Source organism: Pelobates fuscus, chromosome 3, assembly GCF_036172605.1.
Source record: "Pelobates fuscus isolate aPelFus1 chromosome 3, aPelFus1.pri, whole genome shotgun sequence".
NCBI lineage: Eukaryota > Metazoa > Chordata > Amphibia > Anura > Pelobatidae > Pelobates > Pelobates fuscus.
The window spans coordinates 177,340,116-177,354,042 of NC_086319.1; the positions used below are offsets into that span (position 1 = coordinate 177,340,116).

At 39.1% G+C, this 13,927-nt stretch overlaps 1 protein-coding gene across 1 annotated transcript in view; it reads right to left on the bottom strand.

Moving 5' to 3' along the window:
- The window catches only part of LOC134602655 (matrix metalloproteinase-21-like), a 79,862-nt gene that overhangs the window by 12,278 nt on the left and 53,657 nt on the right, over nucleotides 1–13,927 (bottom strand). Inside the window, exons 5-6 of the mRNA XM_063447763.1 lie at nucleotides 9,264–9,405; nucleotides 7,094–7,348 (exon numbers count right to left, since the gene is read on the bottom strand). Coding sequence (XP_063303833.1) covers nucleotides 7,094–7,348; nucleotides 9,264–9,405 — 397 coding nt within the window. The remainder of the gene's footprint in view (nucleotides 1–7,093; nucleotides 7,349–9,263; nucleotides 9,406–13,927) is intronic.

Here is a 13,927-nt window from a genome sequence, read left to right on the forward strand (position 1 = left end):
TTTCAGACGCTGTATTTCATGAAGTTGTTAATAATGTAAATGTCCGCTATAAAAAAAATGCTGAATTGTTGTTGAGTAGAATGTCTCAATTTAAGCACATTACCGCTTGGAATGATAAGGGTGAATTTGTTTATAAAAACACTGTTGTACCGGGATCCAGCATACTCGATTTGGTACGTAGTGTTACCCAGAGTCACAATGTTACGGTACGTAAATTACCTCTGGGCTGGGATACTTTTCTTCAGGCTATGGCTGACCTGAACATACCATCTACAGTTGTGGGCAACACATCAAATAGAGACTATTTGGAACGATTGAAATTGCAGAGCCTTCCAAGTGAGACTCGGGACATAACACCCCATTTTCAAAAGAGACAATCGTTACCAAATATTTATTTTAGCACCCCGGGATTAACTACATCTCACGGCTATTTGCTACCTAAGAAGCGCCCACGTATACTAAAGCATCCTGCTGATTGGTTGAATTTGTGATGTTTATTCCTTGCTTTTCTGACTAATACATTTGATGATTATTGCTTTTCCTACATATATTGTATTATAGCTTTTCCTGCGGATATTGTATTATTGTTTTTCCTGTGAATATTGCATTGACTTTTTTTTTTGTCTAATAAACATTGCTATATGAGTTAATTTGGCATTTATTTATTTCTCCGATTTATATAAATCTGTCCTCTGTGTTTGTTCTATACTTTAAAAAAGATCCCAGACACATCTTTCAAAAACATGCCCAGACACAATCCCTTTACTCAGCAATATCCTTCCTCTAAATGAAATTAAAAATAAATGTAAAAAATCCAATCAAAGAATGTAATACCTCATACAACCATATGGTGGCACACTCTATGAACATTGTATCGTGTCTATAACACCCCGTGATGTGGCTTCATTAAAATGTTCGCTAATATGTAATAAAGATCATGGGCGTGGTCATAACACGCCGTGTGTGTGGACTCATAAAAATGGCCGTTACTACGTCAAAAATAGCACTGGGGACGTAATGTGCCATGGTTGTGGTTTAGTGCCATGGTTTAGTAAAGAAGGGGCGGTACACACATCGTCGCGCAATGGGCGGGTCATATTGCGCAACAGGCGTGGTTTAATAAATAGGGGTGGGGCACCTGACAAAATAAAAATGTATTAGGGGCGGGGCCCATAAGGTGTCATGGGCGTGGTTTAGTCAAAAAGGGGTGGATCACACAACAATGCGCAATGGGCGGGGTTATATTGCGCAGTGGGCGTGGTTTACTAAAAAGGGGCGGGGCACCTGTCAAAAGTTAGTTTGATGACTTGTGTAGCTGTACACTACTGTGCACTCCCTACATTTCAAATAGTACTATGGAGTGTTTCTTTTTTTCCCCAACACTTTTTTGTTGGGTGATACACTGACAGATGAGTTGAACCGGATCCGTCCGATGTCGGTAATGACCCTTGACTGTGTGTCTGCAGCTTAACTGCCATTGCCTGTAGTTACTGGCTGTTTTTAGCATATTATATTAAGAAGATTATTTATGCTTAGGTATATAATTAGTCTTTGAAGAGTTAAGCAAATTTAACTCCTCAAATTAAATTATCTCGCCATTATTTTTATTTAAACTCTGGGTTTTTGTAGTTTAATTAATAACTGTAAAGAAATAAAGGTTCTTCCCACAACACAGTTTCTTCTTTTAGTAATTAATAACTATTTAAAATAATGTTTACCAAGGAACTGTTGCTTCTCTGGAATTTACACCATTCAATATAAGATTGAAATTCACCTATAACTTCTGCTAAGCTTTTTCATGATAAATACATATAAATATATGTATATATAAATATATATAATATTAGTAGCATCCCCTGGATATGGCGCAACATCCCCACAACGTACTTGAAAACCGGAGCAACCTGAATGTTCCTTTCCTGGTTAAATACTTTGTTATTATTATTATTATTATTATTATTATTTAGACATGTGCAATTCGTTTTGTTCCGAATGTAAATTCGGACATTCGGATGCTTCCGAATGTCTGAAGTGCCGAATTTCGAAATACCGAACCGCTGAAGTTCAGAATTTCGGAATGCTGAACCGAATTGCAGAATTTCCGAAGTGCTTTGGATTTCTAAAAACTGGAAAAACAAGAGAGGGTTGGGGTAGGGTTAGGAGTTGGGGTAGGCTTAGTGGTTGGAGTAGGGTTAAGGGTAGGGTCAGTGGTTGGGGTAGGGTAACCCTAACCCTATTCCTAACCTTACCCCTACCCCTACCCTACCCCTAACCCTATGCTAGCCCTACTCCGAACCCTAAATCGGCTTCTAACTCAACCCTACCCCTAACCCTACCCTAATCCTACCCCTAACCCTACCTCTAACCCTAACCCTACCCCTAGCCCTACCCTAACCCTAACCCCCACCTACCACAAGCCCAAACCTAACCCTACCTCTAACCCTAACCCTACCACTAGCCCTACCCTAACACTACCCCTACCTCTAACCCTAAGCGTCCCCTAACACTAATCCTAACCCTACCTCTACCCCTAACCCTACCCCTAAACCAACCCCCCTACCAACCACTAGCCCTACCCCTAACCTAACCCTATGCCTAACCCTACACTACCCCTAACTTAACCCTACCCCTAACCCTACACTTACCCCAAGTCCTGAGGTGCCGAAGTTCCTGAAGTGCCGAAGCTCCGAAGTGCCAAATTTTGGAATGCCGAACCGAAGTGCCGAAGTCCAAAATTTCGGAATGCCGAACCAAACCGAATATTTTTCCCATGCACATCCCTATTATTATTTATCAAATGTCCAATACAGACATGGCAAATTCAGAGAGAAGAAGAAATATTGTTTTGTTTTTCAATTATCCTGTATGTTTTATTTGTGCTGACCACCAGGATCAAAGGACAGAGCTTATAACAATGTTTGACAGGGAGTTAAGATGGCTTTGCCCAGTTGCAGGATGAAGAGGTGTTGATTTCTAAAATTAAAGGAACACTATAGTCACCAGAAAAACTACAGCTTATTGTATTTGTTCTGGTGAGAATATTAATTCCCTTCAGACTTTTTGCAGTAAACATTGTCTTTTCAGAGAAAATGCAGTGTTTACATTAAAGCCACTCCTCAGATGGCTGCTAGAGGTGCTTCCTGGGGCAATGCTGCAGACTAAGCAGCACTGCCATTCAGTGTCTCCACCCTCTGCATGCATACACTGAACTTTTCTCAGAGATTTATTAATTCAACTCATCTCTATGAGGGGATGCTGATTGGCCAGGGCTGTGTTTGACTTGTGCTGGCTCTGCCAATGATCTTCCTCCTTGACAGTCTCAGCCAATTCTATGGGGAAGCATTGTGATTGGCTCAGGCCACCACGTCTGATGATGTCAGCACACAGAAGCAGATCAGGGGCAGAGGCAGCAGCTACCAAATTGAATACAAGTACGATTTTACTATATTTAGGGAGGCAAGCTGGGTCCAGGGAGGCTAGATGGTGGTTTTAACACAATAGGGTCAGGAATACATGTTTGTGTTCCTGACCCCATAGTGTTCCTTTGATTTGTTTCTTACATCATACAAATATTTATCTGTTAAATATACAGAAAAGTAGATCTAATATTAGCATCAGCGGAACTGTAAAAATACAATGGGCAATATTACCATAATTATCTGTTGGCATTTACCCTTCAAATTCCAAGATTAATGTGGCAATTTAGACACTGTAACTTCTTCTTTATCTCATTGAAGTGGTTATAGTGTTTGCAGTTCCTTGGTGCTGTCCTTCCATTTAGAGTTAAATTAGTTTTAATGTTTTCATGCTATGCATGAAGCAGCCAACCCCTCTGTGCTGCTCTGTGTAAGCATTAGCCTGAGCAGTAATGGGTGGCTGTGATTGGATGAAAGTGTCAGTTGACTACTTTTAGCTTATTACAGCTCCCAATGTTGAAATTAATTGGTATAGATAGAAGAAGGGTATAATCCCTGTCTTAGCCATACCTCCAGAGGGAGGTTGGGCTGTGGGTGTCCAGTGGGTGTCCAGCAACATTTTTTGCAATCTTTTTTTGCGATTATTTTAATAATTAGACAGGTCTTTATGGATTTATTTGGACATTTTTGGAGCTGAAAAAAGATGTTAGAAGAAAGAAGACATCTAATGGTAATTTTTTTTTATTTTTAAAGAATTAAGTTTATTGCCTCCCGCCCCCCAATATTATTAGGGTGAGAGGAGTTGGGTAAGGTATTTCTTTATTGCGTAGGTGCCTAGGGCCTTGGGGGCCCCTAGACACTTGGAGGTAGTTATTTTTACAATTAGTCCCTATCCGCCGCTGATGGGTGGTGGCTGGAGGGGGAAATAGGTTCCTGCCCATAATCGCTTAGGGCATCCACCACTAATGGGTGTTGGGGGCGGTAAAATAGATTTCCCCTTTATCACTTAGGCCTTTCACCTTCCGTTAATGAGTGGGGGCTGAAGAGGGGGACAACGTAGGGCCCCCCCCTGCTGCTAATGTGTAGGGCTGTGAGGGACCCCCAATTATCAATTAGGGAGGGATCCCCAATTATCAATTAGGGTCACCACCTGTCGCTAATGGGTGGGGCTAGGGGGAACAAAAGATTGATTTCCCCCTTTTATTACTTAGGGCCCTCTGTACTCTGAAAAGGCATTGTTTATAACAAAAGGCCTGTAGGAACATGGTATAGACAACTGAACAACTACATTAAGCTGTAGTTGTTTTGGTGTCTATAGTGTCCCTTTAAGACTAGAATAAATGTATTACTGGCCTTAGAATGGTCTGAATTAGCGTAATAAATGTAGAAACTATAGTTAAATAACAAGCCTAAGTCAGGATAACAAAAAGACAGTGAAATCAAGAAGAAGCCAAGGTCAGGTATATGGTAAATCCAGCACAGGTAATGTTAAAAAGAAACTCAGGGTCAATAACAAAGCCAAGGTCCATACCAGAAAACACTATGAACCAAGACACGCACTAAAGGATACTGTGAACAGCAACCACAATAAAGAAAAGCAAAAAGGGTCAGAAATGTTTAACCCCTTAAGGACACATGACATGTGTGATATGTCATGATTTCCTTTTATTCCAGAAGTTTGGTCCTTAAGGGGTTAAATACTATGTGGTGCTTTGAATGCATGAATGGGAGCGCCAGACTGACATGGATCAGTTAGAATCATGATGCATCCACTTTTCTTTTTTTTTTTTTTTTCAATTCTTTATTTTTGCTGTGCATGCATTAACAACAGGCTTGCAGAGCCACAACAGCAACTGCAGGCTTTTTCATAGTATTTTACAGTGTGGCAGGTACAACAGCACAATTTTTATGAACAAGAAAGTAATTGACTTTTAAACATCTGTATGGTGGTTTAAACATACTTAACTAGACAGGTATATGGACGATTTCTTTGTGTGAAGTTTGTGTGGAATATATGGCAGAACAGTCCTGCGGAGTACATACATTCATATACGTGTCAGGATTACAATTGTTTTAAGTCTTGCTTTAGTGAAGAATCAAAATGAGCTCGGCAGGTAGGAGAGGTTAGAGATGACACACAGTGGGACATCCACTTTTCTTTTAAGAACATGCTCGGACCGTGAACAGTGTTCATTACTTTATAGGTCGGGGCACGGAATGCATATGACAGTCGATGTTCATGGCCCCTCTGGAGATCCTTTCCCTACATGGGCTGCGTGAACAGCTATGGCGTTCGGGTGCACGGCCCAAACAGAAAACCCTGGCCGGCACGAGGACCAGGTAAGTAATGCTATAGAGATATGCCAATGGATGGCTCCTCCAGCCCCACTCTGTTATAGAGCTGACACATAGTCTATCGATGTGGACGCTCCAGGTGCCCCAGTCAACAAACAATGTGACTTTTACAGGGACGCAAACCAAGTACAAAGGTTGTGGGTCATGTGATATGAGTTTACCCTACAGGCGCACGGCCTAGGTTGGTGGCCGCGTAAAATAGGCAGCTGGGATGCCGAGACATGTTTGGCTGGTCCAGGGTGTACACTACAGCATGTTTGCTTGATTGTAAAGTTTGCAGTGAGCTGTGCAAGCCAAGAATCATCATCAGCAGCTTTCATCAAGGTCTCATCAAATTCATCCATTCTTGGCACTTGTATAGCAGAAGTACTCTATAATGCAGGCATAGCAGACATTGTAGGTACAGGCAGCATATCCAAAGCAGTACCGGACAAACCATAACCCTCCATCTGATGGATATACTCACCACACCAGTGGGGCCTGGGATAACCGCCACCGATCCAAAGTGGGAGGACATGGGGCAGACACTATACTGAGGCTGCTCAAGTGCAGGGAATCTGTATAATTCCAAACTTCGCATAGGCTGTAGGTAGAGCAGCTGGGCAAATTCTCAAGAATTTGAGCCATAACTCAGTCCAGCTAAGGGCTGGCGTGTCCCCCCCCCCCCCCCCTGATATAACAGATACAGGTGCCACTGCTAGCCCTTATAAATCTCAGATTAATAGGTTAAAATATAGGTTAAATAGGTTCAAAAAATAGGTTAAAATATAGGATGCAATCTTGGAGCTCAACCATGCTACTTTCAACTTGATCGGTTGCTGTACTCCGCCCCGGAATCTGGGCATTTGTAGAGAAACACAGAAACCCTCATGCCTGCCACGTGAGCATTTGGTGTTGTGCAGTGTAATTAGGGGATTTTCATAACATAGTTACATAGATAAAAGAGTCACGTCCATTAAGTTTAACATTTACATTTGCACTGGAGAAATAATACAAAAATCAGGATTGTCCAGTTGAATCAAGAACTGTTGAAATTTATGCTAAGCGACAATAGAAATCTGATCTTTCAGATGGCTGTGCCTCCTTACTTAATTAACTCCATGTGCTAGAGCATTGTTTGTTAGTTACATGCTGGACAGTAGCTAACCTCTATTTCTGTCTAGAAGCTTTGCAAGACCTGCTAAATGTCCTGGGTCCCTGTAAGTAACTGCAGCTGTCTAACTCAAGGGCTCAACCTGTGAAGCAAGCAACTGTAAAGGCAAAGATCCATGGGAAATATAGACAAAGTGAGAGTTTTACGTTATATAAAGTTATTCCCCTACCTTTAAAAAAATACTGTGCATCAATATTCCAGTTCCACACATGTACATAGGCATCAATGCCTTTCGCTGGAATCCCCATCCAACCTGCTGTGATAGGCCGAGGATCACCAAATCGTGTCCGGTTGCCATTGTTCTCATACATCCAATACCAGCCAGTCTTAAAAAAGTAAGTATTGAATCTATAAATCTCTCCTCGTGAAGTCCTCTCTTTTCTCACCCAGTCGAAAACAGTGCTGAAACTCCCATCACAGGAACCTGGTAATGACAAAGGAATAGTTTTTAAACAATAGCCAAGTAGACTGTATCAAGAAGATTGTCAGAGGTGGTAATAACAGACAAGGCAGTTTACATATTTCTCTTAGTATAGAGATGGTGAATCTCTGGCCCCTGTCTAGCCCCTTGGCATTGGTAGGTTGCTTATGGTTGCCTTATAATGCTATTTGTATTATTGTAATTTAAAGCTAAAGCCCAACTTGCAAACAAAGCATTTATTTGTTTTATTCCCTGGAAAGAGAAGCAAGAAAAACTTGACAATAAACTACAAGAGTGTCAGCGAATCCCATTTTCTTTTAGACCAGGTGGATGGTCGGATGCATTTGCATCGTTTACTTTGGGAAGAGGTTGCAGCAGGATGCACCACAGGAAAAAGGCAGGCTGGTGGATGCAGTGTTATGATCCTGCCAATGTTCAGCCGGGAAACCTTGGGTCATGGCATTCATCTGGATGTTTTTTTTACATGTACCACCTACCTTGAGATTGTTGCAGGACACGTCCACCCCTTCATAGCAACGGTGTTCCTTATGGCAGGGGGCTCTTTCAGCAGAATAATGCACCCTGCCACACTGCAAAAATTGTCCTGGAATGGTTTGAGGAACATGGCGAAGCGATCACAGTATTGCCTTGGCCTTCAAATTCCCCAGATCTCAGTCCAATTGAGCATCTTTGGGATGTACTGGAACAACAAGTCCAATCCATGAGGCTGCACCCCGCAACTCGCAGGACTTAAATGATCTGCTACTAATGTCTTAGTGCCAGATTCCACAGGACACTTCAGGGATCTTATGGAGTTCATGTCTTAATGTATCAGAGCTGTTTTGACAGCACAAGGGGTGACTACACATTATTAGGCAGGTGGTTTCAATGTTGAGGTTGATCAGTGTATAGTTCGTTTCTCAGTATTAGCTTAAGCAACAGTTTCTTCTATTTGAACTATGTAACTGCTAAAGACTTGAGTGCCAAATTAAATACCCAAAAATGGCATACCTTTCATTTGGAACACTGACACGGAAAACCTGGAATCTATAACATAGTTTTTTTGTATTATTTATTCTTTTATACATATTTTAATATATTATTTCTATAATGCATGAAATACTTGGAACAATCTCTAGCCTTAGGTGCTTTGTTTGACTTTCAAGATAGGTATGATTTGTGTGATTTAGTGTGGGGTAATTTAAAAAAATTATTCAGCCTAAACTCTTAAGAAGTGTAGTAAGGCACTGAAGAAAATGTCTCAAATGGGGAGTTACGTCAGATTTAACAATTTTTAAACATAACTTAAATGTTTTTACTTCAAAGTTTTCTTATGCACAGATCTCATTATCTCTGTCTATCTTCGTGTAAAACTTTGTTTAATAAGTGAAAAATATTTTTTTTGTAAAACACCTTAAAATATTGTAAAATACCCCATATCAAATAATTGTTAACTATCATGATGCACCGATTTCTACCAATAGTGACCCACTGAAATAACTCAGAGAAGCATTATCTGGTTCCTACTCAAGGTTTAGAAATACTAATTTACGTTGTGCTTCAAGCTAAACTGGAAATATTTTCATGATCGTGCTCATTTGGCATAATATTGATAAATATCAATATGTGTACATTTAGTATAAATATTGCAGTCATCAGTGTCTACGTCCAAGTTTAGTCTTAAAATATAAATGTTTGGTATAATTATTCAATAGTTCTGAAGTCAAATTACTCTCTTGCCTTTCAGGACAAAGTTATATGTGTCTTTAAATTAAATAATGAATAAGAATGGGGTATTTGCGTCCTCTTTTTCTTATTATAGGGTTGCATATAATAGGCCCAAACACAAACAAACTGCGAAGAAGCGCCACTTCAGAGATATTTTTCCAACACTTTTATTTTGGCTGGGTCACTTTACCATATTTCTCCTGGACTGCTTTCCTGTCTTCCCAGTTCAGCTCAAACTTCCCTTCTTGTGGAATATAATTTGGTTGCATCACTGACCCCAAACGGTTAATATGAGGCAGTCCAAGAGCATGACCGATTTCATGTACTGCAACCTGAAAAAAAATACTAATCAGTATATTGATTGTTCGTCTAAAATAATATAATTATTAAACAAAGCACAATTGTAGTCAGTGCCAGGCAGATATTGATAGCAGGTTTTGTAATACTAAACTATATTTTCCCATCTTCCTGTGATGCAAGCCAGCAAATCCATTAGATTTCTGTGTTTATATTGCCCACATTGAGATGCCTTTGCCCATCAAATCGCTACATAATGCTGCTCCCACCTATCTATCCTCCCTTATACACAAGTATGTCCCGTCTAGGCCCTTACAATCTGCTGAAGACTTACGTCTATCTTCTGTCCGTACTCCCACCTCTGATGCTCACCTTCAAGACTTCTCGAGGGCTGCACCATTCCTGTGGAACTCACTTCCCTCCTCCATTAGATGCTCACCCAGTCTCCACTCCTTCAAAAAATCTTTAAAAATCTACTTCTTCATAAAAGAGTCTCAATTAAACTGTTAATAGCTCCCAACTGATTCCTCTTCTGCAACTGTCACTAGTCTAATACTATCCTTACCTTTTTGTGTCATTTTACCCCACTCCCTCTAGCATGTAAGCTCATTGAGCAGGGCCCTCAACCCCTCTGTTCCTGTGTGTCCAACTTGTCTGGTTACAACTTCATGTCTGTTCGTCCACCCATTGTAAAGCACTGCGGAATTTGATGGCGCTTTATAAATAACATAATAATAATAATAATAATAATAATAATGTATTATTTACAGTTAATCACTAAAGTATGAATTGCCAGAAATTCAAATTGAATTTAAAATTTGAGGGCAAATTAGCTGTATTGGGAAAGCTCTGCAAGTTAGTTATGTTTTTTTCATAATTCATTATTTTTGAAAAAAGTTCAGCATGGATAGAATGAATAAAGATGAAATGGGCATAGCAACCACAACATGTGAAAAGAAAATGGCAGTGTAATATATCAAAAGTAAGAGATACAGATTTAACCATTTAAGTAGACAGCATATATCAGGCCTAAACTTGAGCTGGACAGCATAAAAAAATAAATATAAGTCAGCCAGTGTACTATGCCCAAAATAAAGAAAAAATGAAAACACTTTTAATGGTAACACACAGCACATGCATGAAAAGGAGGTAGAGGGGGACAATCTGCAAAAATAAGGCTAACTAAATTCTGCTGGGCCAGGTTAACTAGGACCTCGATTTAATATTGTAGGATAAACTTTTAAAATAATTTAATAGTATGGAAAATGTTTTCATTTTGTAATATTTTGATACTTATTGATATATTTTATATAAAATATATATTTTTTTGATATTTTAAGTCAGTTATATTTATGTTTAAAAATATTTTAAAAGTTTATCAAATCATATGAAAAGCTTACCCAACAATATTAATTTGAGGCCTAAGATATAAGTATAGAAAGTGGTTGCTGAACAGAATCAAGTTGGAAACTCTGTTTTCATTGGTGTGCTGGGTCCAAGGAAAAAGGGTAAAATTGCATTGACATTCCACTGGTGGTTCGCAAGGAGTTCACTGAGAGGCTCAAAGCATGGAGATAGGTAGAAAGTCTGCCATGGAAGTAAGGAAGCAGGTTTTACCACTGTGCTCACCAGCTGTTAAGGTTCCAACTTGTAGGAAATCTCCTTGTATCGTAGAAGCTTAGTAAGCTAACTGTTACCAAACAACTGTTTGCCTGAAAAAATCCATATAAAAGATGTGACTCTTAAAATAACAAAATGGGAGAGCTCCTAGTGGCTTACATAAGCACTGCCTTGTCTGAGTCTTTCAGGAACTTCATGGGTACATTTCTGGAAGCCTTTTGAGAGGCATTTAGTGTTGGGTATCCTGAAACAACCATCCAGTGAAAGCAGCTGAGCCTGTTTAGGCTGCTACATGTGCAACTAATGCTGAATACATTCTTCAACAGGGTGTGTATTGCAGAAACCATAGCCATTTGTGCAACACTAGCAGCTCCTTCGTCTTCCTCCACAGCAGCAATGTGGCCTGGGAGGGTGGCCACCTCGTCCCTGACTACCCCTAGGAAACATCGCTTGCATATCTTTCAGCAGACCTTTAATGCCAGCTTTAGTAGAGGAGGCATTATTCCCCTGGGTCAAAGTGTTAGGTCCCATATGTTTGATGAAGTTGGTAAGTCATCTTCCAGACTGTAGTCCTCTGAGGAGGGTGGTGAGTAGGCCACATCAGGTGCTATCTTAAGTGAATCTGGAACAGTTCTCTTATATAATGGGATCCAGAGCTAGTATCCAGCATGGATCATAATTTAGTCATTAATCAGCCGAATACTGGCCAATTTATAGGCAGGGACAAACAATAATGGCAAGTAAATTTACTATAGAAAGGCATAAAAGACAGAACTCCCACAACACACCTCCGTCTCAGACAGGCAATGTCTCCAACTCCAAGTCAGTTATATTTATGTTCAGTTCTTACTATGTCAGATTAAGAATACCACAATACCGTATCAGACTAAGAGTGCATGTTCAGTCCATTCAAATAGAAATATTGTCAGTATCATGAAAAAAACTAGTAGTAACTACATTTCCTTTATTTAAAATGCATGCTCCATTTTGTGTTAAACACAAGTAACACACTAAATATATAAATAAAACAATATACACAGTCCATTATGCATTTGATTATGATAAACTTAAATAACAAATATATTAGTATCCATTTGCGCACAAAGAATATACTGACCATGCACACTAGTTATATATCAGTGGTGGGTACAGTAATTTTAAGGATAGTCCCCAAGCTAACTAAGGAATAACACATAATGAAAAAAACAAATTCACACAAAAATAAATAAAAAAAAACCTTATTACAAATATAGCAATATAAAACTTAGCTATACAGTAATCCATATCTCAAAAATACAAAACCTCTACAGTTATGAAATAACACAGGATACTAAGCAATATAAATAAGACACAGTATCAAAAAGCAAAAAATAAATAATCTAGTAATCAATGCTTAGTAAAGTGAATGATAAAGCATAGTAGTCAATGTAGGATTTCCTTCAAATGTTAGTACAGAAAGGAGGCAATAATACATTTCAGTTATTAAGTCTTTGTCAAGTGCATATACTCTGACATAACTTAAAAACAAAACAAAACCACCTTATTTGAACTGCTAGCACAGTCAGTAAAAAAAGGGGACAAACATTTTCTAGATACATAAATGAGAAAAGAAAAGTAAAACAAGGATTAGTTACATAGTTGAAAATAGGCTTGCGTCCATCAAGTTCAGCCTTCCTCACATATGTTTTTGCTGTTAATCCAAAAGAAGGCAAAAAATTAGTCTGAAGCGCTTCCAATTTTGTAACAAACTAGGAAAAAATTCCTTCTTGAACCCAAAATAGCAGCCAGATGTCTCCTTGGATCAAGCAGCTATTACCCCACTAATTAGAAATTATATCCCTGTATGTTATGTTTTTGCAAGAATTTATCCAATTGCAGTTTAAACATCTGTATGGACTCTGATAAAACCACCTCTTCAGGAAGAGAATTCCACATCCTTATAGTTCTTACTGTAATAAAAAAAACAATTTTCTTTGCCTTACATGAAATCTCCTTTCTTCCAGCCTAAATGCGTGATATTGTGTCCTATGTATAGCCCTATTTATGAATAGATTTCCAGATAATGGTTTGTACTGGCCCCGAATATATTTATATTATCATATCCCCTCTGAGGTGCCGTTTTTTCAAACTAAAGAGATTTAAATTTTTTAACCTTTCTTCGTAACTAAAATGCTCGATTCCTTTTATCAATTTTGTAGCTTGTCTCTGCACTTTTTCTAGTGCCATGATATCCTTCTTTAGAACTGGTGCCCCAAAATTGCACAGCATATTCAAGGTGTGGTCTTACCAGCGATTTATATAGAGGCAAAATTATATTTTCATCCAGAGAATTTGTACCCCTATTTATACATGACAAAACCTTACTGGCCTTAGCAACTACATATTGACATTGCTATTGCTGCCTAATTTGTTGTCTATAACAATTCCCAAATCCTTCTAGTGTGTGGTTATCCCTAATTCACTACCATTTAGGGTGTAAGTTGCTTGTGCATTCTTAACCTTGAAGTGCATAACTTTGCATTTCTCTACATTACATTTGATCTGCCATTTTAGTGCCCAGTCCTCCAATCTACCCAAATCCCTCTGCAGCAAAGCAATATCCTGCTCACATTTTATTACTTTACAAAGTTTTGTGTCATCTGCAAACACTGAAACATGGCTTTCAATGCCTATTTCAAGATCATTTATAAATATGTTAAATAGAAGTGCTCCCAAAACAGGACCCTGAGGGACACCACTTACCACTTTTGTCCAGCCTGAAAATTTACCATTAATGACAACTCGTTGTACTCTAGCCTTTAGCCAATGTTCTACCCAAGAACAAGAATAATCATCTAGACCAATTTCTTTTAGTTTGAAGACTAACCTATTGTGAGGAACCGCATCAAATGCCTTGGCAAAATCCAAGTAGATCACATCCACTGCAACACCCTGATC